Source organism: Manacus candei, unplaced genomic scaffold (genome assembly GCF_025592945.1).
Source record: "Manacus candei isolate 608988 ecotype Guabito, Panama unplaced genomic scaffold, ASM2559294v1 h1tg000017l, whole genome shotgun sequence".
In the NCBI taxonomy this organism is placed as follows: Eukaryota; Metazoa; Chordata; class Aves; order Passeriformes; family Pipridae; genus Manacus; species Manacus candei.
In genome coordinates this window covers 13,149,467-13,176,460 of record NW_026138065.1, presented here as the reverse complement: position 1 = coordinate 13,176,460, position 26,994 = coordinate 13,149,467, and the positions used below count along the sequence as shown (strand labels likewise).

The 26,994-nt window shown below is 43.5% G+C and overlaps 1 protein-coding gene across 6 annotated transcripts in view; it reads right to left on the bottom strand.

Moving 5' to 3' along the window:
- Positions 1 to 2,764: 2,764 nt before the first annotated feature.
- DAAM2 (dishevelled associated activator of morphogenesis 2) overlaps positions 2,765 to 26,994 on the bottom strand; it is a 221,433-nt gene continuing 197,203 nt past the window's right edge. For 4 of the 6 annotated variants that reach the window (XM_051782852.1, XM_051782850.1, XM_051782854.1 and 1 more), the window contains 4 exons: positions 24,670 to 24,777; positions 23,203 to 23,263; positions 19,416 to 19,547; positions 8,914 to 11,000 (listed from right to left, as the gene is read on the bottom strand). In XM_051782852.1, the coding sequence (XP_051638812.1) occupies positions 10,602 to 11,000; positions 19,416 to 19,547; positions 23,203 to 23,263; positions 24,670 to 24,777 (700 nt within the window). In that variant the 3' untranslated portion in view covers positions 8,914 to 10,601. The other 2 variants (XM_051782853.1, XM_051782856.1) reach the window with 1 other exon arrangement.

The following is a 26,994-nucleotide window of genomic DNA, read 5'->3' as shown; positions in this document are numbered from 1 at the left end:
CCTTTCCTCACCCCAAGTAACCACATGCAGTGGGAAACCCCAGGAACCTTCCCATTCCAGAACTGGTTTCCTTAGCCCATGCACTGGGAGCTGTCACCCGCAGCCCCTGTGTCACCCCCACCTACCAGAGGCAGTAAATGAGCTGGAATTCCTCAATACAGTTGTGTCATTTTTCATGCTTTGATCATGGCTATAAGGCTTTTTTTTAGCAGACAACTTCTCCTTGCTCATTAAGCATGGGAAGGATGAGGTGAGCTCAGCTTTGTGAGAAGAGACAAACACTTGTCATTAAAAAGCAAAGATTAACCCTTTGGAAGAATTGTATGTCCTTTCAAAGACAATTAGAAACACACCTTGCCAGAAAACAAACAGAAAGATTAAACCAGGTACCCCCAAGTGATGACCTATGCTGGTTTATTCCTCCTCTGCTTCATTCCCTCATCCAGGCACATAAGAGCAAGACATTTTGCTTTCTTAATCTATCTTTGCATCACTATCTCATATTAAAGTTGAGTCTGCCAGGCTGGTGCTCCTACAGACCAGTGTATTTCCAAAAATGGATAAAAAGCAACATGGCAGCAGTTACGTGGCTTCACAAGCACCATCGCCCTCATCTCCCCTAAGCAATCTGTGGTGAGCCTGGGGTGGGGAGAATTAGGAAAAAAATGGGGGAAGAAAAAGGCAAAAGGGACAAAAAAAAAAAAAAAAAGAAAAAGGGACCAAAAAGAAGACAAAAAGGAAAACAAAAAAGGCAAAAATGGAAAAAAAGGACCTTATCTCCTGATGAGTGACCAAAGTAGACATAAATAGCAACTATGTCTCAGAGAAAACAGCAAGAAGCCTATTAGCTACAGAAATATCAAACAAACAAAATCTAGCATAACAATGTTAAAAACACAAAGCTTTTGGGCTTTGTGAGAGAAAAAGAAGAAAAAGGCTTCAATTATTTTATTTTGTAGAGGTAGAAATCTAGGGCCAAGCTATGGCAGAGACAAAAGCCACCTTTGTTCAAACAGAAGCCAAAGGTTAAAGAAAGGGAAAACCAATGAATAACAGATTCTCAGCAAGAGCAGAGAGCTTCCCTTACACTCCAGTCTCAGTCATTCAGGGCAGCTAAATCCCAGCACTGGTTTTGCTCAGAAAAAGGCATGAGGCACTTACCTTGATTCTTTGCAGTGATAACAAGGACAGGGAGGTCCATGATCATGGGAAAGATGTCAACCAGGAAGATGGAAGGAGGCTTCTGTGCTGGACCCATACTGCAGGGCAGAACACCAACTTCTAACTGTGTGCTCCAATCCCACCCAAAATATTAAAGAGTCTTCTTGTTTGAATTCAGGCAGGATATCTCTCTTGTTCAAAACAGACAGAATTCAAATGCCACTGGGTTTTACCTCTAACAAGAGGAAAAGCAATGGTTTGACCTCTCTACCAAATGCCAGCTGCGAGGGAAGAGAATCCAGGGAGGTCCCTGCATTTGAATCCTACCTCTTCCACTCACACAGTGCAGACGTTACAGAAACATCCCTAGATGCCTTTGCCCTGGCATCTGTAAAGCAAGAATCTCAGAGTCAGAAGTTTATCAAAGTGTGAACCAAACTGATCAAAACAGAGAAGCTGAGAGCCCTTTTAACAAATAAAACACAAGAACTTTCCCACAAACCACTCAGACTCCCATCTGCTGCTTGTTGATCCTCAGCCTGTGCAAGCAATTACCCCCTGATTACTTTTGCTCATTTCCCCAGTTTTTCCCACCTGAGAGCCAGAACCAACAGCTGGGGCTTTGTCTGGGGTTCCTGTGTGCTGTAGGAATGTGCTGTACAGCCAGCAAGGCTCCCACTGGAAGCATGAACTTCTCAGGAGCTCATGGTCAAAGCATTGCCCTTTGATGGGCTGAAGATAAGCATGAAATGTTGTGGCTTAAGGATGAATTTTGTCAGCAGCCTATTTCCGTTAACAGAAAAGAGGAGATCCATGTGTAAATGAAACAGCTGCACGCATTGCGTCTATGATGAGAACAAGCTTCTGCCTCTGAGCTCCAAGGAATTCCTCAGCACATCCCTCAATTCAGCCACAAATTAGCTCTAGCCCTTGTGTGCATCTTGCTTGCCCTGCTGTCCTGTGTCTAACTTCCCTCCAGTCCCCCTACCCTGCTTTTCTGAAGTCTTCACTCCTCATGTTGGCTTTCCTGGCTTCTTTTCAGCTGGCCTTATTTAACTCCTTCCTTTGCAGCAATCCTCTCCTGCCCACTCTTTCTCTGAGTCAACGCTCTTGCTGTCAGGATGTTGTTCAGTTACATAAGGGAGCTTATGGCCAGCACTGCACTCTCTTCCTCACTTGGACTACTTATGTCCAGACACGGATTATGAACCCTTAGAGAGGTTCTTTTCTTTTTCCTTTTTAAGTGAACTCCTATGTACCCTATGTTGCTCTTAAAGAGGAATGAGAGAGAGCTTTATTCACAGTCTTTTTAAGAGGACCCTTGGGTTTGGTAACCTGGTGGCTTCATTATCAGCTCTTCATCATTGCATGGTGTGGGGAAGATGTGCTTGTGTTTCACTGTGTTGTTTATTCCTCCAGAACAACTTGTGAAGTTTCTCACCAGCTCTGCAGTGACTGTGTCACCTAAAGAGCAGCATGCTCTTGATCAAAGAAAGAGACCCACAGTTAAACAAAAAAGTGCACTCAGACTCCAACTCACTTTTAAGACTTTTCAGCAAAATACACAGAAATTGAAACTACAAAGAAATTTACAGAGGCGCAGTGGGGGCAATATATCTTTAATTTTTTTGCTTTTGTTTTTTTTTAGTATTACAGTATATTCTTATAAAAAGATACAGATAAAAAGGACACTACAGGATTTGTACATTTAATTCACTTATAGTCTTAAACTGACTAAGAATGAGGATACGCCAAGGCATTACAGCAGCACACAACCTCCCACTTCAATAAGCAGCACTGTACTTTCTAGCTGGGTGGGCAGGGGCACCTCCCAAAGACACCTGCGAGTTTCAAGCTGAGCAGACTTGCAGGGGAGCAGAACAACTGAAGGTGGGGATGGTTTGGAAGGGAGGTGTTGAGCACAGAGCAACTCAGGTACCGAACGTTCCCTTACAATTCTAAAAACTGTGAAGAATTTTAAAGAGCCTGTTTGAGGGCGAGCACAAAGTGGGAAAACAGCTTGTCACAGAGGCTTTTGTAAATCACTTGGGTTAGAGCTCCTAGAGGTGGAAGCTAAAAGGACCAAGCCTTTCATGAGCTGTGTAGGACATCTTGTAAATAGACAAAACTGCCTGAAGGAAAGTTTTAATCCAGATCCTACTTTGAATTACGCTGGTGTAAAACCAGAGCATCTTACACTGTTTGCAATGGATCTGTTCTACATTACCACCTGTAACTGAAAAATGGTTTGGAAGCATCCAGACTCTGATGAAATGAGGTGCCAAAACACCATGCTAGAGTCATGGCATCCTTCTCAACAGGCACAGTGAGCAAAATCTGGCCAACTTCAGGGAATACTGCTCATACAAACTACTATTTAGAGTAGGAGATAGCTTTTTTTATATATTATATATATATACGTTTTTTGGGGTTTTTTTCAGTTGGCCAAATTGTGTTACCCAGGTTGTCCTTCTACCTTTAAACCAGAAACTAGGGTGGCCAATGGAGACTACCTGTTTGGAACGAAGGCAACCAGAAATCTATGTCAAGTGCAGAAGCCAAGGAGCAATGGCCAAACACCTGGTGATTGCTGGAGACTCTACGGGTAGAAAACCAATTTGCAGAAAGATTTTTTTTTTTACCCTGGATAATCTGGGGAGGTGGAGTGGAGGAGAAAAGAGAGGAAGTAGAGGAAATCCTTATTCTTTGGCTATGAGGACAGGAAGGAATATTAGCTCTGAGGAAGGAGAACTGTCCCAGTTTGTCTCACCAGCATGTTAACTCTGGTGAGAGGTTACAGGGCATGAACCACTTTTGGCCATCTATCCAAGCTTCTCTGGCATTATGGACAGAGTTTGTGTGGAATGACAAAGTTTGAGCGAGCAACTGTGCACCTTAACTCTTCTCAATCTTCTCACCATGATTCATGATGAAAAATAAACAGCTTTTGTAGAAAGTGTTCTAAATTACCCAACCTCCATCAGTTCAGGATCACCAGGGGCAGTCATTATGACAAAAGCAATAGAGAAGGTTTTTTCCTTCCCTCCCTTCTCACTCCAAGGCTGCTCACGTGCATCCCCTCGCTGAGCTCAGCCTCAGTGGTGCAGCAGCCCAGCCAGCTGTCTCTAGCTGGTGTAATGCCCTGGCACGGTCTCAATAGTCCTTGCTGTAATGCAGTGTATACATACAAACATAGCAAACTAAAATAAGGCAAAATAAATAGAGGTGTCAGATTTACAGGTTCCCCTTAGAGATTCCTAAAACCTTTTTTTAAAAAATCATTTAACCCCCAAACAAACAAACAAACAAACCCCAAAACATCCAACCCAGAAACGAAACTGCATATATCATGTACATCATCTACTGTACAACAGATCTCTTTTCCCCTCACGGAAATTCCTGATACAAGCTTCTCCCATGCAACCCAGCTCAGAGTGTGAGCTTTCCTAAAGAAGAGGAAAGATTCAGTCAGTGGGGCTGATCATTATGGAAACACCTGCCCCACGGTCTCCCACCAGGATCCCTTCTGATTTCCCTTCCTCAGACATTCTGAACACATTACAAAAATTTTTCTGAAGGATATCCAGGTAGTTTCCCCAGTAAGGAAGTCCCTTAGCCCTGAACACAGGTCCTACTTCTGCTTTCATAGGGAACCAGTGCCTGGACAATAGCTGTGCTGCAGAGTCTGGAAGGGCCTTGCTGCCCTGAAGTCACTTTACCTTGCAGCATTTCTAGAGACTTACCATCAACTGAGTAGAGTGACTCAGATCAAAGCAAGTGGGAGGGGGAGGGAGTCTTCTTCAGTCTTTTCTGGAATCATCCTAATGCAACCTAGTTAGCCACAATGCAGAGAAGCAGAGGTGAGTGAGTGAGCACTAGACCTCTAGGGACAAAGTCTGGATAGTTAAAGAGTACCTCCTCTTCTAGGTGTGAGGAACTTCATCATAAAGTTAGCAACAACTACATTTCTGCAGGAAGCAGAACAAGCCCGTGATTATACCCTTCGTTCTCACATCTCCTCCTCCACTTACTTCCAAAACCAGAGTGGCTTCTCTTAGAATGCTGGTGCTAGGCACAGGTGCAAGGACAACAGCAGACCCCAGCTGTTGGCCAGCTCTCAATGCAATGTTAGACCTTGGACTGCTTGCTATACCTGCTCAGAGTCAGATTTTCCTTTCCTTCAGCACTCAGCAACTCCACCACAACTGCTGAAGAATAGAATATTAGATGTACTCAGAGTACGCAAGAGATGAGAAGCAAGACAAACTTGGCTTCAGCAAGAATCTGACACTAGGCCCTACAGCAGAGCCAAATTTTTCCTTATCTTCTGCATGGGCAGCCTCATCTCATACAGTAATTAATGGGCCTCTCTGCTTGTCACCGCTTCCGTGAAATGAGTGCTTGACTCAGTGTGAAACTGAGCTTTTCCAAAACCTTATTTATGAACTTTCACCACGGAGTCAAGAGCCAGGGGGACTGTCCAGCACACTGAACAAAGCTTTCAGCCACCATCACAGATTCAAAACAGGAGTCTGGGGCACTGGAGTGCTGAGAAAGTTTTGCTGATGAATCAGGGACATGACTTCGAGCTTTCTGTCCATCCCTGTAAGTATCCCACAGCTGATTTACAGAAATTGCACAATCTCTCATTATTTATGTATGAGTCAAAGAGGTGGCAAAACTATAGCAGTTTTCTTGGGCTCTCAGTGCTGCTGGAGCACTGCCGCGTACCATCATAGAGGATCTCTTTAGATCGGGGTTGAACTGCACACAAAGGGACAGAGGGGCATATCACTCTCTCTGCTTTTGCTACATTTGTGGCTTGGCAAAGTGACTTCAGTTTCAAAAAGCACAGCACAAGCCTGGTTTGACAAATACAGGGTGGGGGGAATGCTGTATTTATATTCAAAGTGTTTGCCCTGAGGTGTTTCTTCTCTGACAGCACTGGCAGGCTGACAGTCTGCCTTATCAAACAAGTACCTGGGGAGCAAGCAAGCAGCTGTACTTGCACAGAGCTATGAGTCACAGCATCTTGCACCAGGGCTGACCTTGGCACCACACCTGAATTTCTGGGTGAGTCCTAAACCCAGGGAGAACAAAGGCGGGGGGAAAAAACCCTACAATGTTCTAATCCCTAAAAGCATAATCTTTGGAATTCAGGGATTATCCAAATCTAAACTCAACTGTATACCAATTTGGCACATATTACCACCTCTCATATGGCTTACATGGCATAGGTTACATGGCATGCTTTAAAACAAGACAAACAAAAGGGCTGGGATATATAGCAAGTCTACTTCAGGGAGCAGCAAGGAGCTTGTTAATATAATTTACAAGAGACATTTCTAAAAATCCATTTTGTAATTTAAAATAAAAATGCTTAAAAAAGTGAGAGTTTTTCTTAAACTTTCAAAAACCTTTATGAAATACAGTCTTTCTTCTACAAGGTGCTTGTGTCCACTGCAATAGGCATTGCTGTTAATAGCTAATCCCAGAAGGGGAGTGGGATGGTAAGGGAGGAGAATGCACCCAGCTCTTGTAAGATACCAGCTCTTTACGATGAGTATTATACAGAGGCGCGGCAGTCTGGAATGTCGTAAATAGGGAAGTTCTGGGGTGGGAGACTCAAAATTCAGTAAACAATGAAACATTAGAGTTTAACAATTCTGAATTTTTTGCTTCTTTCCATAGTTTACATAATTATTTAGGTTTCAAAGTGTTCAGGAAACCAACACAGTTTGCTTCTCCAATATCGTAGTGTATAATACTGATCAGGCAGCGTGCATTGCAGAGGAAGTTCTGTTCTGCAGACTCGGTGCAGAGCCTGAGGTTAAGTGACATTCAGAGAAAAATCAAACCAAATTATTAAAGTGACAAATAGAGCTTTTTTCACTTCCCTGGGATTCCTTGACATTTTGTGCTGTTGACTAATGATGCATAGTTTGTAGATGGTGGGTCCCTCTTCTGAAATCTCCTCTTTCTTCCTATCTATGAGAAAGAATCCATCATCATTCTTTCTTTTCCTCTTTTCCTTCTCCAGGGAAGATAATAAAAAAGAAGACAAGATGAAAAACAAAAAAGAAAAAAGAAGTACAAAAAAAGCCCATAATAGCCCACACAGTCCAATCCCTTTCTTAGAGCCATGAAAACACACAGAATTCAGGCCTCTTCTTGGGTTCTTTGCTTTTCTGCTTTGTGCTTCATACATGTAGCCTACATACAAATTTATTTTTTTCCTCATGAACTAACCCATCTCTAAAGCCTGCTTGGCTTACACAATTCTAGGTCCCCCTGGAAAAACTTTCAGCCATAATTATGGGACTCTCCTTTGGTTTATTCCAAGTGACCTCTTCAAAATGAAAAAGTCCATGGGCTCGAAGGTTCATCTTTGACACCACTCGTATCTTACTGAGTTAAGTGATTCCCCTTGGTAGGAGTGGGGCATGTACAGTGAAGGTCAGTCAGCCTGTCAGACGGAAAGACCAGTTCATGCCAAAAGCAATCACAGCTAGCATCAAGTGGAAAAGAAATCTCATTTCTTGCAGGCAGTGACCCTGTTTGCTTTTGCTTGAGACCTGCGGATGATACGAGAGAGCTCCTGATTTCCATTGGGCTGCACTAAGAAATCTTGCACAAACAGGTAAGAAATTTTCCACTGATTCACTCCCAGCCTCCAGCAATGACAACAGGCTCCACAGTCATCTACTTGTAATCCCAGCCTGGCAGTGGCTTAGTTTTCTAAAGAAAAGCCAGAGCTTCTTCCTGAGAAGATGCATTTCATAGCTTCAAGACTCAACCACCAAGAAATTCCAGAAAACTCCTTCTAGAAAAGCAGAATCCAAAAGACTTTCGCAAATTATTCTATGTTGATCCTGATTCTTGAATTTCAATTTGTTCCAGAATCTGAAGACTTCCTTCTAAGCATCACTTTGGACAGTGTAGGCCATACAAAAATACTATGCAGGACATGAGGTCAGAAGAATTTTTCAGGTGCTAATCAATGGCTTATAAAATCCAATTCTAGAAGGGAATTATAAACCACATCTCAACAAACCCCTGAAGGCCAGTCTAGATCCTGAAGAAGTGACAGGTGTTTACAGAGCTGCTCTGAAATTAGTCTTCCTTGTTATCAGCAAGATGGAGATCGTGACTATTTTTTACTTTGGCACACAGAAAATTATCTTGTTCCAGCTGTTAGGCCCTCTGCAAAGCCCAAGTACTTTCTGTCATCACCATGAGGCCTTTGATGACACAAAAAACTCCTAGAAGCAAATCTGTCAGCTCTGCATGGCCCAGTCACAGGCCCTGCTGGCTCCACAGAGGCACTTTTATAATGGTTCAAATTAGGAGCACAGAAGAGGGATGAGAGGAAAGCTGATCACGGAAAGGTAACGACTCTAGCCACAGTCCAAAGAAATCCTTTGGGGCAGCTGTCAGCCAGGCGCCATCACACACATTCATCTTCCTTCTTTTGCACTTCTTCATCACCTTCTTTTGGTTGATTATTTTTCTTCCTCTTGTAGTTAATAATTTAGTTTTGTCACCACCCGCTCCCGGCTTGTCTCTAAGCCTTGGTTGCCCGAACGCTTGCGGTTACGCTTGAGCTTGGATAAGTCTTTGTCAAAGACTTCACCCGACCTTAATGCTGATACCAGGTCATCAAACTCCCCACTCTCTTCAGAGATGCTTCCAGCTTTTGCTTTCTTTTGTCGCCTCTCTTTTTCCCTCTGCTCTTTTAGCTGTGGAGAAAGACAGAGAGCTTTAGGATTAGCTAACCAAGATGCCAGATCACTAGGTACACTGCCAAGAAGCAGCTAAAATGCATCAGCACAGATTAGGGAAAAAAGAAAGCAGGAGCTTATTTATAAGGCCATCGCCTGGTGCCAAGAGCAACAGGAGACAATGTGGGACTTCCCTTTTGCAGAAGGCAAGCAGAAGGTAGGAGAGATGAGGAATGAGTAGCACCGTGTGTCTACCTCACAAAGCACTATCACCCTGCAGCAAAGAGGAAGCATGGGATCTATCTGTGCTGCTGCTGTTTTGCACTAATTTTACAGTAGGATAGTGCCAGTAAAGTACCTGTGCCAAATGACCAGCTACAGGTGATGCTGGCATAGGTAATTACCCAGCTTCTGGGACCTGGCTTGCAGTGACCTTAGTGTGCCAGCACCTACCATGCTGACTGCACCTAACCTAGTGAGTCTGAAATGAACTGGGATGTGTCTGTACAAAACACAGTCACAAACAACTTTGCACCTGGGGCATAGCTAGCTAAATTGACATGCAGAAAGGCTGAAGTCCTGCAAAAGGAGGAAAAGAAGAAAGGAAAAATCCTAGAAAGCTACAAGCTAGATATATTGGAGAATGAAAATTGTCTGAGATATCAAATTATCAATAAAAGCCCTATGCACCAAACAGTTCTTGTTTGCATGAAGGCAGCGTGTTGCACTGCTGGGAAGATGAAGACACATTGCCTCAACTCTGGAAAGAGAAACTGATTATAAACACAAAGAGCAGTGAAACAGAACTGCTGATTTTACAAATCATTGGATAAGTCCACCTGTCAGTGTGATGCCCTTGGTCTCCCAAGGGTAGCTCCAAGGAGCTAGGCTATCCCTTCTGCACTGCTCAGCTTCAAACTCAGTAGAAATGCCAAGGGATGGTCCTGACTGTCAGGAAGCAGATTGCTTGCTCTGCACACTAGCTCCACATTGCAAGAAGACTCTTTCCATAAGCAAACTGCAGCCTTCCTCGTGGTGTATTAGCTTATGAAACCACCCTAGTTTTTTAGCAGCAGGCTTCTGCACTTCCCAGGCTGACTGAGAGGAAACTTGAGCCTAAGCCCTGGCATTTTATCCTTGTGTCTAACAGTAAGGCTGCTGGCATCCTGGTGTTTTACCTCTCTCTTCTGAAAGGCATAAACCAGTGCTTTTGGCACAGCAAACTTTTAAATCATCAACTCCCCACAGCGAGGCCTGGGGCCATGGTGGCAGCCAGGGTTACAGGGCTGGCAGGGGGGAAGGAGGCAGGGGACTGCCAAGCTTCTCAGGCATCACAGAGGCTGAGGTTAGAGGGGGAGGCTGGTTCACATGAACCCCTGGGGGAACACACGTCTGTCTCCCAGCAGCAAAATCCATGATGCACAAAAGCTCTCTTGCCACATCAAAGCTGGATGCAGCCCCAGTAATCAAGGCATTAAGGCTGCCAGAGAGAAATACTACCAGTGTGGGCTGCAGCAGGTGCCAGGGCATTTGCCGTGTCACTGTATATTGTCAGATGACAGGCACACAGCAGATGATGATGGATTCTGACTGGAATCTGACCAGCTTGGCAGGAGTGAGGGAAATCTGGCTTCTTCACTTTCAGCCCAAAAGCAGAATACTCTGGCATGGGGCAGGGGCAACACCATTCTGCAAAGTGCCAGGGCAGAACTACTTGGGCTAGATTTGGTATCTGAATACAAAAGAGGGTAATTTAGGAGCCAAACAGTATGTCCTTGAGAGTTGACAAGACAGACAGCAGGAAAATGTCATCATTTGAAAAGAGAAGGTAGTAGGGAGAAGAACATAAAATACTGACAGTGATGGCACATGAGCATTGAAATTGGCTCTGTCAGCCTTTCTCTCAAGACATGAAAAGGCAACACCTTCCTGTGCCCAGATCCTCACCATAGCCTCCATGCGTGCCCTGCGCTCCTCCTCTTCCTTTTTCTTCCTCATATTCTCCAGATCTTGCTTGGCCTCTGCAAATGACTGTAAGAAAGTGTCGAAGATGCCAAAAAATTCATCTGGCTGCATCTTGCCCTCGCCCTCTCCAAAATGCTTCAGTGCCTTGGCATACTGTCAAGGGGGCAGAAAACAATAGAGCAAGAATTAGGCAGGCAGTTTGGTGAAGACAGCAAGGATAGCTTATGAGTAACCACACATGCAATTCAATACCCTCTGAACATTCATGTGGTGAGAGCAGAAACTACCCCCAGCAACAGAAGCACTTCTCCTTAAGGCAGGTGCCTCTATCCCTGAAGAATCTTCTCTCCTGGATATCCTTTGGGAGTCATGGGGCAATGGTGCTGGAGAGCACTAACTGTCCATTTATACAACGCCCTCCTCCATGTTTAGTGCCTGAGGGTAATAGAGTTAATTTCAGAGGACAGCCGTCTGGCCACATCTCAGCTGCAACTGTGGGACAGCCAGGGCATGAAAGACAGTGAGCTAGGTGGGGAAACAAGAAGTTTTAGTCCATACTTTCCCCTTCCATCTTCCCTTCAAATCCACTTTTAAAATGTTTTGAGTTAAAGTGTTTTTTGCAATAAAGTTACAGTCTGTCCTCTCAGAAACCTTTTGCCATGTCATCCATCTCTCTGGAGTCCTATGAGTCAGGGTGTTGCCCGGGAGAGAGGAGACTATAGACAGACAAGGCATGAGAGAGGGGCAAGGAAAGCAGCCAGGGCTCCCAGGCAGACTTAAAAGACAGTGAATACATCACAAGTGGTTTTTATTTTAAAAGGCAAATGTTGAGGCTGCAGGATGCATTTTGAGGCAGCCAACTGGCAGGACTTCAGTCACAGGGCAGTTCTGATTGGGATAAATTCACAGCAACCCCTGGCTCTTGGGCATCAGTCCTGCAGGAGTTGTACTCTCTTCTTTGCACACTCACACTTAGAAACATGCCTTGTTACTCACCAAAATGCACTCAAATCCATGCACATACAGTCTATCAACAGCATGTACACACACGACCACTAAGTGCTACATAAGGACACGCATCCAAAAGCTGTAACATTGTCCAGCTGCCTTCACTCACACACCTCTGTATTGCAACAGGCAGCATGAGAAATACATTCCTGAAGGTACTTGTGTCCTGATGCACAGCTGTCCTACCTTGCACTTTGGCACACCACCACTGAGCAGCTGAGCATCCTTACAGACCTACACGTTCACCAAACCAAATCCAGACTCTCCCAGGCTATAGTCTGCCTTCAAACTCTCTCAAGGTCATACTAACACAGCCTAGTTTCCCTTTCCTTATGTGGATCCTCCTGCAGAATGAAAGACAGTAAGAACCGTTCACGCTCCAATCCCAAGCACAAAATGAGTTTGGAAGCAGGTTTCATAAACCCCTCTGGCCCTGTACCAGGTAAAGCATGAACAATGTCTCACATTCAACTGGGAAGAAATCTCCAAGGAAAGCAGCTTCCTTCTGGCACAGCCTGAGAGATTCAGCATCTCTCCTTCTCTGCTTTCCCTGCCAGGCCCACAAAGTTTGAAGCAATAGCTTCTTTTTTATTTTAAACAGGCTGTGTTCTCAGCCAGAAACAAACAAAGAAAACCAAAGAATCTGGAAAAAAAAGTGTTGGAAGAAATGCAAGTTGCCTTGAGCTACCAAACATGGCAGAAGTTGAAGGAAACTCTACATGGAAACAGCAACAGATTACTTCTCTGTTTAACTCCTTTTCTCTGAAAGCCTCTGAAGGTACATACACAAGTATGCACAACTCTCCTCATCCCTCTGTGTAATTTTATCTGTATATTATGTACACATAGGCTGTTTGAATATAGGAAAGTGCAGCAGTCTCACAGTAACCCACCCTGAAACAGTACCAGCTCTTCATAAAGAGAGAATATAGGCTGTAAATACCAGAGAAGGAGATAAAGCACCTCCATGTGCTCTACTTTCTTATCTTGTTTGCTCCAGCATGACAATCACTGAGGGAGGCAGAAGAGTGCCAGAGGAAGACTTCAGCACAGGCATTGCCCCTACTGCTTGAACACACAGAGCACCTGAAGCTCATTACTCACAGGGGATATGCTACCTGGAATCTCTTTCCACTTAATTTGTTGTTAACTCCTGTGAAAATTGGAAATAAGGCATAAATTAAGAGCAGTGACTAGAGCTGCTAGCTAGAAGGAAGGCCTTTCGAACTCCCGTGAAGCCTGAAGTCCATGGGCAGCCCAGAGGAGATGGCTGTTGCCCCTTGCAATGCATTGTGTCCCTCCCTTGTGTTCCTCCTGTGCTCAGCAAAGGGGCACACAGAAACCGAGCTGATTTGAGTCCATAAATGTCCACTGGGGTTTCCTAGTCTCTTAAGGAATCTGGGAGTTGGAAAGGCAGGGGCCCTTGCCTCGGGGATCTTCGATCCTACACACGTGGAGGTCTCCATTAGAGGGTGGTGTTGTCTGCGAATGTCCTGCACGTGGCCTGTCACCCAACTACTAGCATCAGCTAGTTCATGTCACACTGGCAAGAGGAGCTTTTGCCACTGCCTCCCCACTGCCACCCAGAGAGGGAACAGTGTTGCTGTGCTGGAAAGACTGAGCTGCCTGAGAGCCTTCCAGAGACACTCATGAGTATAAGGTGTTGTGGTCTCTAAGCAGCAGCGAGAAGTCTGAGAACAGCCTGTCTTTGGTGCCCTGTAACATAGGGCTTAGTAAGTCACAATCACTTACTGTAAAGCAGTGAAAGACAAAAAAACCCAAAAAATCTGTGAGCTAGATGTACTAAAATAACTACAAAAGAAATATCTGCAGTTCACTGAAGTAAACATTTTCCTTCTTTCTCTACCCCCTCTGGAGAAAAAGCTGACTGAGCAGAGGCAGGCAAGTCAGGAGATCCAGCCTCTGTTGCCAGCTCTGCCCATGATGTGGCTTGGGAACTCATGCTTCCTTTCTGAGCCTTCCTTTCTCCATTCATTACAGAACAGAAAGCATTGCCCCACTAATCTGATATAGGAAATGGCAAAAAATCAGTTGCTCGTATCTGTAGGGCACTGCATCAAGAGAGACAAGCTGTCTTTTCACTGTTTAACAGACCCCTCTGGCTTCATTACTTCTATTTCTCTGTAAGTCTGGTTCTGCAACCATATATGCTTTTTCAAAGCACTGGTGCTGGGATGAGGAGCAACGAGCTGCTGGAGATGGCCTACCCAATGCTGTTATGAAGCCCAGGCTCCTGCCTGCCCACAATGGCTTAAACCACACTGCCTGCCTCACTTAGGGTCTAAGAGGCAGTGTGGCACCTACCAAGGTGCTCTGGATGCTAGGTCTCTCTTCTGCTCTCTGTCAGAGGATTTGTGTCACCCTGTACAAATCACTTGAGTGCTCCATGGGCAGATTCTCTGCCAAACAGTACCTGCTGTCATGCACAATTGTGAAATCTGCAGCTAAGTCTTCATGTGTCGAAAACACTTTCCAGAATTTTCTGATGTGCTGTAATATTATGGAACAAGGGCCGAAACTTGCTTACTCCCGAAGTCATTTGGGGACAGATGAGATGGGCAAAAGCAAGATGGAAAACTGTGTTTCAGCGGGTTTTCCACTGTAAAACAGGATGGTATATCTTTTTTTTCATTAAAAAGTTCATTTCCATACCATAAGGGCCCCCAAGCTCCATGATATAACAGGTCCACGAGCTCGGTGCCAGCTCTGCTTCCTCTGCCAAACTTTCCACTGAATTTATCCTCTTGCCAAAGCAAATCGTTTAGACAGTTGTTTATTTTAAAAAGCCATTTTAGCAAGGAGAGGGAAAGCGGGACAGCAGCACATACGAACTCTGCTGTGCTTGCCAACGAAATGTTAAACAGTGGCAGAAGAGCTCTGGAAATGGCAGGAATGGGGCTCTATGAGGAGGAGGAAAAACAGCCACGATAAAAATTTCCTGCTGTCTGTGCTGTCTGCTGTTGCAGAAGGAGCCAATGCATGAATGAATTATACCATGTAGCCATGCAACATGAACTGTCTTTCACAGAAAAGTAATCTTGAGCCTGTTGTTATGAAGACACCATTTCTGTACTGAGGCAGTTCAAATAAATGTCTGTTCTCTTTATGCGACATTCAGAACAGTTAATGCAAAGAGCCCTGCCAATTTCAGGCAGGGCTGGGCCCAGCTCTGCTTGTGCTTAAATGATCTCAAAGGATTCTCCCAGGAGTTCAGCAGGACTCTGGCAGTCACAAAATTGAGATATAGGTGCTCTAAACATTTCTCATATGTTAGATGCTGACCTGACTGCAGCATCTGAAGTTCTAAGTTACTGTACAACAGTTATGTGATTTATTTACCAAATGGCTGTTTCTGAAAGCAGGCTGCAGTGCCTTTTGTAACACACCTCATCTTGACTTCCTCAGTCTCTGTCCTGACCCATTCCTTATTCATCACCCTCAGTGGCTGACAGAAAATACCAGTCCCCAAAATGTGCGACTGAAGTGCGCAGCCTGTAACTGGCACTTGGCTCTGTGCTTCAGAGTGTTCTGCTATTTTCTTAAATGGATTTTTGTTTTCAATGCCTTGCTGTTCTTCAAAACAGTTACTATAGCTGCTAAGCTTATTAAATGTATGTGCAGATTCTGAATGCCTTTCTTCATCATGATAAACACTTGTTTGAGAGGAACTGTCATCAGAAAGACTGGAAATGGACACTTTTCCTACCTACCTCATCAGCCTTGCCCCAGCAGTGGCCTCTGCTGTGCCTCTATAGAGAGGCTTAAGTTTAACATTCAGTACAGGAATGGCAATATCTGACTAAGCAGACTTTGTTCTCCTAAGATGATCCAAAATGTTTTAAAAACAGGTTTGTTATAAACCAAGCACAAAGTAGAACAGCTATGAAACAGTCTAGTGATCTAAGTTCATACTGTCAATACTTAAGTACATAGTAAAGCTTCATATAGGGCAAATGTCACCTTTTTCAAGTAGGAAAATAAAATTCATACCATGGGAGGTTACTGTGCCTCTGCGTGGGGATTTTCATTGCTTCTCCAAAGGAAACAGAGAAAAAATTTTCACAAACAATATTCAACCTCATCTCTCTTATGTAAAAAAGCCAATTTTTTGTCTGTTCAAACATGTAAAAACTGGTGAAAGATTCAAGGCCAGTTTCACTTTCTCCTGCCCCCACCTTAAAGTTTATGGGAAATGGCAGAAAACATTATCCCTTGATCTAATGTATATACTCCCTTATAAAGGGGTATTGAAAGTGAGAAAAACACAAAAAGAACAAGAACCAGCTGTGCTAGGGAGCCTGTTTAAAGAGTTGGTCTAAGTTTTCAATCAGTTCTTAACCAAGCCATCTGTTTACCGCATGAAGATACGTACAGTTACAAGGCTTCCCCTGCAAACAGGGATGCCTGCATCTGACAACCTGGCCCTTTAAATTTAAAATATCACTTCCTCTCCATGGCCACTGACCATGAATGGTTCTGTTTAAGCAAAAAGGCCAGAACAAGTACTGCATGGGATTCTGAAAAATATCATCTGCCAAGAAGGTCAGCAACACACCTTGGTAATGGATTGTTTCCATAACTGAAGAAATTACTTCTGCTAATACTGAAGAAGTTTAAAAAAAAAAAAAAAATAAAAACTTCCTAGGTTTGAAAAGATAACTTATAGTGTTTTAAATCCCAGCTGAGGAAACATGGCTCTGATTAACTCAGGGTAATCAATTAGCCACATCTATATTTAGAAGGATATCCAATTCCAGCTGTGAAAACTAGGGCTTCATTATTAATAATAAATCTGTGAATCAGACCAGTTCTTCCTAGACTCATTTGGATATTTTTCAAAGTCCGCCCTGTCCCACTGCTTTTTTTCCCCTCAATTTGCTTTGCGAAATCAAAAAAGAATAGGATAATCAGATGTCTTGGTCCCTCTCTTCCTTTAATTGGCTAGCAGGTTTCCATGGTAAGAAAAAAGCTTGTGATTCAACAAGCACAGAGAGCCCATTGAGGTTGGAAGATGTTATAGGCTTTGCAAAGCACATCTGGTTTGTTGAAAATTTCCAGCTTTCTTTTTCCTTTTTTTTTCTTTTTTTAAAAAAAAAGAGGAAGAAGAGAGGGCCAAAATAATATGAAGCAAACATGAGAAATAGCTCAACATCAGTAAGGACAGACAGTTCCCTTATAGAAGTCCAAAAGCAGCTTTTTGCCAGTGGAAGAACCAAAGCATAGGTTGAGCAAAAGCTGGAATGGCATGTGTTCAAACATAGTAAGGGTGTGTGAGGAGAAGGTAGAGTAACGTTTCCTAAGCATGTTATAGTCATTAAAATAAAACATCTCTTTATGTCAAGTGCTTTACATTGGCTATGTCTAAAAAAGCATGCAACAACTTCCAGACATATTGGTCCGTCTGTAGGGAGTTTCTCTGGTTATTTTTAAAGCAAAAGAATGGCATTTTTCCTTCAAGTGCCTGATCAGGAAAAGTTGCATTGCTGTGCTGGACATGTACCACTTGCTGGTTTTTAACCCTCAATTGAACCTGTAAAGAATCTACACTGGGCTTTTGTCCTAGTGTGCCACCATCTATAACACCAAACAAAAAGTGTGCAATCTAAGCCACTGACATAGTGAATATCCTTCCAGAAATGTGTGCCTAACTATAATGAAATTGCAAAATTTACCCAGTAATAATACAGAAGCCCCCAAACCACAGGAAACTGAGCTTTTCTCAGTAAATTTAGTGGGGCCATGGAATGTAAAATATATTTTTTTGATTATAAAACTAGTATGTTGTGAACATTATTATACTTGAAGTAGTTTGAATCTTCTCAAGCAACATGACAACAATGAAAATGGATGTGTTCAAGGCCAGACTGGATGGGTCTCTGAGCAATCTGGTCTAGCAGCCCATGGCTCATGTCGGGGGGTTGGAACTAGATAATCTTTCAGGTCCCTTTCAACACAAACCATTCTATGGTTCTGTGAAAAAATTAGTCACATTATGCTCTACAGAAATTCTTTACAATGTTAGTAGTGTTAGACTGCCTAGCTTTGCTTTCCAAGTGTCCCAATACCTACTGCCCCACTGGCATTTGCCAGGGCAGACCCTGCTGACAGTCAGTAGCTCCCAGTGTTTGCAGCTGCCAGTCACTATTACCAACTTTATCTCCACAGCAAGGAAATGCTTTCGAATCACAGAATGACATTACTGCAGAGGTACATGAGTGAGGAGTCTTACTGTTCAGATCCTCAGCCTATATAGTCGAAATCTAAGGCCTACTGATCCAATGGCACAGCTTTCATTAATAATGTAGCAGGTCCCTTAATGCTACAAGGACTGACACCAGAGTGGAAACAATTCAATCCAAAAGAAATAACACATTTGCTTTATAGAGCCAAGCACTTCTAACATGCCAGCCAACACAGGCAGATTTGCCATTACATATCGTTTACTTTAGAACTTGCTCTTCTCTAAACATTTTCATATGCCTATGATCTTTTCATATAAATTCTTCCTCATTCAGCTGAAAGACAGAGGGATTAGTGCCAGACTCCAGCCATCAGCAAAGAACAAGCATCTCCTTAGCTGTACAATTCTGGTAATGGAGATGCAGACAGTAAAAGTACAAAATGATCACAGCACCACCTGAAAAGTAACACACACACACAACGGTGGCTGTGTAAGATGGATCAAAGAATGTCAGACAAACCACACATGTTTGGGATTTCTATCCTTGTACTGAAATGCATCCAATAACAGAGATGCATAAGTGGAAAAGATCAGGTATATCAGCTACAGTGCTGCACCAGATACAAAGAAGAAAATTAGCTCTATCCCAGCTGAAACCAGGACACCAAACTACCCAGAGTACCTTACTGTCCTAGTTAGAACAGCTGGGACCAGTTCATCACTGTATGGGTGTAACCTAAAACTGTGTATTCTCTAGCCTTCCATGCCATTTCCCAGAAACTGTTGTCAATAGATCATTTACACCCTCTGCCCAGAGCAGCCTGACTCCTCAGGCTATAAACTAGGTGTTAAGAGACCTGAGAGATAGGAGGGTGCCTCCTGTCCTCACACCCACTGTGGAACTCCCTGCCCTGAGGGAAGTACTGGGCATTCCTGCCTGAACTGGAGAATATATAATATTGGAGTCTTGGAACTTTTTTAACCACTCGTGGGATCCAGAGGAAAACTGCAGATCACCGTTCTCAACCAGACTGCAGACCACCACTCTCGACTAGACTGCAACCACCACTTCTCAACCAGACTGCAATCACCACTCTTGACTAGACTGCAACAGCACTCTCACCAATAGGTTTTCCCCTCTCCTTTTACTTTGGAGTCAGGGGGCCCAATGAACACCACTCTGTTCATGCCCCAGGGTGCCGGAAACACATTTGGGTTTTGTGGGTTAAAAACAATTGTTTGTCTGTATAATCGTACTTATTGTATTATTTTATTAAATTGTTATTCTGACTTATAATCTCTCTTTTGAGTTGAGTTCATTTCCCCTGCCAGTTTACCTTTAAAACCAGCATACTTACCTTGTCTCTAGCCTCATTGAGAAGGTCTTCTAACTCTGAGAAGCTGAAACTGGCCACAGTGATGAAATCACTCATGACGGGAACAAACCTGTCCCCTGATTCCCGCATGCGTCTCTTCTGATAATCCAGTTCCTGAAAGAGAAACAAGGCAAGCATTAAAGATTCCTCACTGACAAGGAAGGGAGCAGGCAAGCCCATCTATTTCACTCACTGCAGAGCATCAGAGCATGCTCTGCTCCCACTCCACACACATTCATCCAGAGCTGTAACTCAGAAACCACTTTCTCACTAAGTCAAAGGCTTTGCCTATCACATGTGAGAGGGGTGGTCAAGGTGGGATGAAGGAAGGTCTTAGTTACAGTTCTGTTTATCCTTAAACAACAACCACTCCCAAGAAAGCGATCAACATGTTGAGTTTTAAAGCAACTTTTTAATTTAAGTATCAAGTACATGAAGTGCTGCGTTTTTTCCTATCCCAAATGACAAATAACAAAAAACTCTGTGTAGCAAGCAAATCTGGAATTTTTAATAGTGAGCTTCCCTCCATCCTCTCTTCCCATGGTGACACAATATGCTGTACACTTGGGGAAATGTGCTCTACATCTCCCCTTCATTTCTCTGAAAAGCACTAAACAGCAAAAATTAGTTCTCCTACTGAAGGACAAGCAGACAGATGCCATGTGCAACATTTGCTAGCACCCTGCTAACCAATAAGCATTAGCTTGAATGTCATAAAATTCACAGAGTTATAAATGAACGCTATTGCAATACAAAGAGTTACAGTAAAAGAAAAGGAAGACATAAAACCATAGGAAACTAAGTTCTATTTGTCTGCTACCTACAGAAAGAAAAAAAAAATTGTAAGATTCTTTCTTTCTGGCTAAAGATTTTTAGTTTTAAGCCAAGATGACCCATGGCTATCTCTTCCCTTACTCTATTCACCGTGCTTAAAGCACGGAGAGAGCTACAGAGCTCCTCAAACCTACTAAGTTATAGTGAGACTGGCAATCTCCCATGCCTGTGCTTGGCTTCTGTGCTGTTGACAGTCTCATGGGGACAATGAAATCATAATCTGGGCCTCATCTTTATTCTCAGCTGAATAATCACTGGGAATGATAAAACATTACTTTCTCTGTAGGGAAAGCAGCATGAAACAGCAGGTCAAGTTATGGTCTGACCCTCTGTTCCCTTTGGAAAAAAATATTTTTGTGCTGGCTGCAACTCCAGCTTTCATGCATGTTGGGTGCTCCCTGTTACTGGTCGTCAAAATAGTAGTTCACCAAGCCAAATGGGTAGGTTTATAAACATCTATGCTGAGAAACATCTTCAGATTTGCTCCACATGGTGCTGCTGAATGCCAAGAATTACTTTGGCCATCGACAATCTAAAATCAGACATGATATATGTTCTGGTCTGATGGGAGTTGGAAAGCAAATGTAACCACTACAAGAAAAGACCACAAGGCAGAAAAGGGGCAAGAAAAGCAATGAGCACGTGGCCAGAGGAAGTCCACTTTAAAGAAGTGCTACTTCCTGTGCTTTATATTACATCTCTTCTCCACTGGTTTTCCTACCACATCACAAGGGATGGTCCTGGGAGCACTGTGCCGTACAACACTTTGCAGTAACATAGTTTAGTAACATAGAATAGTTTCTATGTTACAATGACTTTGAATTGGACCTTACAAGTACAAGAACATGCTTCTAAGAATTACGCATATTTTTTTCAGCCACTCTCTACCATTCTAATTTTTAGGCTAATTTTAGCTGAAAGTTGCTCTACCCTCTCCTCCCCCCCTCCTCAGGCAGGTGAGTATAACAGTTCTGTCATTTTACTCCCTGTTGAAAGCTACAGCATTTGGGACTGTTACTGGAGAGCAATGTTTTTCAAAGTAAAATTAAGATTAGGAGGTCTGTTCTTCAATTTCAAATGCAGTTCTTCCCTGCAGAATAATTCTCCCAAAATGTACAAAAAAACTAAAATCCACACAATAAACCAGCATGACTATGTAATCAGCCAGAGAGCAATGCCACAGAATAACAGAACTCCTCCGCATCTTCTAAGAAATGGTCTCTACTAATCATAATAGCACAACAACAGAGGCCAGAACTGCCCCTGGTGGGCTGGGCTGCTGGTTCTCTAGAGGGATGAAATGGTTCAACCACGGCAGCGGTTTCTCAAGCAGTGGTTATGATCTTCTTGCTGTATGAGAGAAGGGCTGTGCTGACAGAATTTCCTTCCACTACTTAGCTGTCCTTCTGGGAGTGTCCTACACAAAGACAACAGCTGCATGAACGTCTCAAAAGTGAATATGTCTTATTTTTACAAAGAAGCTAGCTGCAAGTCTAGGAAGGCAGATTGCAAGTAGTACCTTTAAGAACATCTGACTGGGAAACTATTTTTAGCTTTCTATTCTTAAGGGGTCTTGAAGAAACACCAGTCACTGGAGCCAAGGCTGTGGTGAGAACACACTGGACTGGAATCAAGAATCGCACCTTCCCCTCCTCCCCCTTCCACCTGACAGTGATCTTCTATTGTTGCTATAGTGCTGCTTTTTACACACCAGAAAACCACAAATTGAGCAAGCAGACTGGGAGGTGCTGGCAGCCTCAGATGAAAAATACCGTGGCAGGGAGAAGACTGAGGCTGGAAGATGATGATTGTATGGGAAGGAGAGGTTGCCCATGGAACCCACGTATGGCAAAGAGAAGAAAAAAATGGCTGTAAAGGCAAAAGGACAAATAATCCTTTTGAGAAAGCAAAACAGAATTAGCTACTCGCATTTCAATGGGGTGAATTGTCTGTCCCAGCCAAAAACTGGGCCCCTGTTCATGTCATGAAATCCAGGTCAGCCTTGCCTTTACAGGTACCCTTAATTCCAAAACACTGTACCCCATGTATGCAGCAATATTTCTTTCCACTGCTTCATTCTCCCTTACCCCAACAATCCAGAAATAAGATTGGGAAAGTTGGGGGGGGGGGGTTGTTTTGTTTTGTTGGGGTTTTTGTTTGTTTGTTTGTTGATTTTTGGGGTGGTTTTTTTTAACGGGAGGATCACTGACTAGTTACATGATGAACTGCTGGTAACAACCAGACAGCCTGGGGGCTGCCGACAGGACAAAGATCCCTTCCTTTACACACAGAGGCAAAACAAATGAAGGAAAATAAACTTATTACTGTCTGTCTCATGGTGAATGAGGAGGACAGGAGGGTTCTGTGTTAGTTCCTTGTAGATAGGTAATCCTTGCACAGAAACCATTCAGTGCAATTTCCAACAACTGGCTTTCAGTAATAGCAGGAAAAAACCCTGCCATTGTTGTTTGCTTGCCAGCTCAGCTGTTTCATTTTTAACTAGTCTCTGTCTTTTCCTCTGCCTTCCCAAGGAGTGCTCAGGATAGAGGTTAGGATTGCATGTAACAGTGCACTACCTGCTTACTACTACTCCAAGGGCCACGTGAAACACTTCCTCATCAGCCATCCATCCCCCAGTAAAGAAAGAGCAAGAATTTTATTTCTTCTTTCAGTCCATGCCATTTGTCAAACTGTCCTTTTACCTTCCAGGCAGAGATCAAACAAGCTTTTCATCAGGCTTAACTCTGCTAAGATCATCAGCAGTAGCTCCACATGAGAAGCTTTTATTTATTTTTCCTTGGTTAATGCATTCTGGAACGGAATGGAAAGGAATGAAAAAAGAAAGCCCACTTTCTCTTATCATAAAATATATAGTGCCCCTGATTCTGAGAGAGATATTTTAAGTATGGCGTTTTGGAAACCTTCAGATACTTACAGCTTCAACAGCTTTCAATCCAGTCTTTATGTTGTTGACTTCCTTCTCCAGCTCTACCAGGCTGCACAGGACACAGACACAGAGCAGATAAAACAAAAAGAGCAGTGTTACACAGGGATACAGGAACTGTGCAGCAGAACAGGCCCATCAAGTCTGGTATCCGGCCTCTGGCACCAGCCACGCCAGATGATTAGAAATGAGGGGAAGAGGGTCTGCTAGTGCTCTGTGCTGCTTTTTGTACAAGATGTAAGATGAGGCAGACCCTGCTTGCCTGTGGTCAAACTAAAAACTGGGATCTTCCTGGGTAGAAGAGAGGGGTTGCCCTCAGAATATCCGCCCTATGAGCTGGGCCTGACCCTTCAACAAGGAGTGCACACCACATGGCCAGCTTGCAGCAGTCAGCTGACACCAAGGATAACCAAGGATCCCAGCTTTAGAACACACATTACTGGAGTCTCAGATTATCACTACATATGATTCTTGAACCATATAACTACTAAATACCATTAGCAGTACATTTACATGTGATTTTTGTCTCACTCACAGTCCAAACATTGTTTTTTCCATCTGCACTTCTACCATATGGTAGTCTGGGCTAGTTTACACTGCAACTGAGAATATAACTGTACTGTTAACATTAATAAATTCTTCCCTAGACACAAGCAATACACTGAATTTCTGCTCATCACATACAAACAGGAGTTTCTTTTGTCTAGGACTTGTAAGCAAATAAAAAGACTTTAATTTCCAGATAACTAGTTAGTACCTATTTGTGAGTCAGCCTACATCTCTTTCAAGTATTTGGTAAGTCACAGCTTGCATCTCAAAAACACCACTTAAGCTTTAAAAAATACTTTTAAGTGTGAAAATACATTTGTTTTTCACTTGTCTTTCATTAGTTGGACTAGTTCCTTATACAAAGAATCATGGCTGGGCAAATAATATGCAAAGGTATTTTTTGAGCAGTGCTTTGGAAAGAAAAAAAAATGCTAGTATTTTGGGGGATGGCTTCTGTATTCATTTTTCACAAATTTCTCCAGAAACGGAAAAAAACATCATTGAAATTTTTGCAGAAACTATGATGCTTTCCCCATTTCTGTGTGAGACTGATTTGTGCAACAATGTTCCCAAAAAAGGCTTACTGTAGCCTCTGTGCCTAATTGACTCTGCTTTGGAAACAAACCTGCAATTACCCAGAAAAAATAGCATGACCTAGATGAATAACTATAGAATATGGTAAGTGAATTACAAACAACAGCCAGTCTAGTTACAATGTGTGATTCAGAAACAAAGTAGATATAGGCATATCTGAGTGAAGCTATCAATTTAGTTATCTACAACAAAGACATTTCAACTGTAAGGCTGGCCTTGACTTTAGAAGACAGAAATGAAAAAATTATGATAATTAAGCTAACAGAAATCACTGGGAACTCCAGCTCTGGGAACAAGCAATAGCACTGGACTTACTTGACTTTTGCTGCTTCTGGAAGATGCTGCAACTCGGACTGAATATCTAGGATATCTGGATAATTCTTTTCAAAGATCATAATTAAGTAGTGCAACAGTGTAATATTCCTAGGAAAAAAAAAAAGAAGGAGAAATGAGCAGGATGATGGTCATGAGAAGGAAAGGATGGTGGGAGGATTGTGACAAATCAGTGAAAAAGTAGGAAATGTGCTTGACTGAGCAAAACAAATATATTAGCATTTAGGAAGTCTGTTCCTGAAAGAAAAGTACAACAGGCTAAAATAAATTAGTCCTTTATGAATCATCCTTCCTAAAACCTCAAGCAATAGATTGTATCTTCATTTGTTCTGGAAGCACCAGCATGCTTCCATCCAACTGGTAGATGGTATAACAGAAAAGAAAATTGCATAACACAGTATATTTGTCCCCTATACTTCAGAGAATAAACAAGTAATAGTACTAAAGTGACATTAACTTGTAAGGGAGAAGCAAGCTGTTCTCAGAGGCAATGTGGGAAAAAATTCTAAGAGTTAACTAAGAAGTGGAAAAGGTTACTGAAGACTGAAGAAGCTGCAAAGAAATCTCCTGCAGTAATGAAACAGCTTAGCTTATGAGTAGTGGTCAGGCTCGCTACCACAAAAGCAGTGGCAGCTCAAATAGGAGCAGATAGAATAGAGATGTATCAGGGATGCAGGAGAAGGTTTAACAAAATTTGTAAAGCAAAGGATGAATTTTGCATGTAGAGAGAACCACCAGCCGTAACAGCTACTTGAGGTGGGCATTACATGATTAACTGGCAGGGAAGACAGCAGATGTCCACCGCTTCACAAAGACTGGAGCCTGGGAGCTGGGAACTGGTGACAGAACAGAATCTGCACAGGATGTTCAATATATGGAAAAACCAAGCCAAGCTACAGTAATGCAAAAAAAAGTTCTACACTAGCTACACAAGTGTTAGCCTTGGAATACGGAAAGGACATTGCAGTAGTCAAAACAGAACTCTGTTAGTTCAAACTCTATTATGTAGGGATGAATTTCCTATGGTTTTTCACTGCCATTATTTATTCTGTCACAGCCTGAAGTTATTTCACCACAACTATAGTCTCAGCAGGTCTCATAAGTCAAGGAAGCACCAGTGTAAGAGATTCCCAAGGAAAACTGTAGTGCTGCGAGAGTCCAAAATTCATATTCTCTGCCCAGTGACAAATGGATTGATTTCCAGAATCAGTATGGGGATGTGGGGAAAAATATGGGGTAGCACTAAAAAGACCTGCAGTCTATGTCCATAAACAGTAAGCTCCACCTTCCTAAACCAGCTCTTTTCCTTATCTGCTCTAGATATAACCAGGATTAGCCTCTCTGAGCTATGCCTTGTGGTTCCATTACTGGTTGTCGTGGTTTGAATCTTGTTTTCCCCCAGAGGCTAAATTAAGTGGTAGACCCCAAGGGGTGGAAACCCCTGGAAGTTTTGAAGTTCTGCCCAATGGGCGCTCCTGCAGAAATGTAAACATATCACAAGCTCACCGGAAGAGAGGAGTTGTAGTTTTGGTTGTTGTAGGAGAGGTGGCCATGTTGTAGAGCCACGAGGAAGGGGCTCTGAGCCCCTTGGGCCCTCTGGGGCCTCCCAGCCCCTGGCTGGGGGGCTGCAGGGACCTGGAACAGCATAAAGCTGGGCTAGGTGCCTGTAGTTATGCCAGGAGATGTTTTCTCCATGGGCGCAGAGCAGCAGCTGGCACTGACCAGAGAAATGGTGGCAGAGAGCCAGAGCAGATAACACCTGAACTGAAGGAGCAGCAGAAGCAACATGCAGCACCTCAGAGAAGACTCCTGGAAGGAGAGCCGGGAAGAAGAGAGAGAGCCAACAGCCTGAGAGACAGAGTTCTGGGGGTAAGACTGTACCAGCCCCCCAAAACTCCTTTGAGACCTCCTGGAAGGAGGAGTAGATGGACTCCTATTTTAGAGGAGCCTTGGAATATGCAGCACCAGAGAGAGAGAGGAGCTGAGAAGCTCAGAGCATCCCGGAGCTGGACCGGGACGGCCAGATGGAATGCAGGGGGAGTTGACCTTGGCTCTCCCCCCCCTTGAACTGCTGCCACGGTGGCAGCCTGAGGCAGGGCACAGAGGCCCTGCAAGGAGCTGAGTCTCCTGGAGATACCAGACTGTCACGAAGACCCCCCTGTGTCTTCGTGATATGACGTGGTGATACGACCTTGTCTGGGGTTACGAAGCCCACGGAAGACCCCTCGGTTGGAGGCGATGGGGCCGAGAGAGGCTTGAATACCTCCCTCGTGAGTGCTGGCAGAAATCCAGCTACCAGCTGCTGCA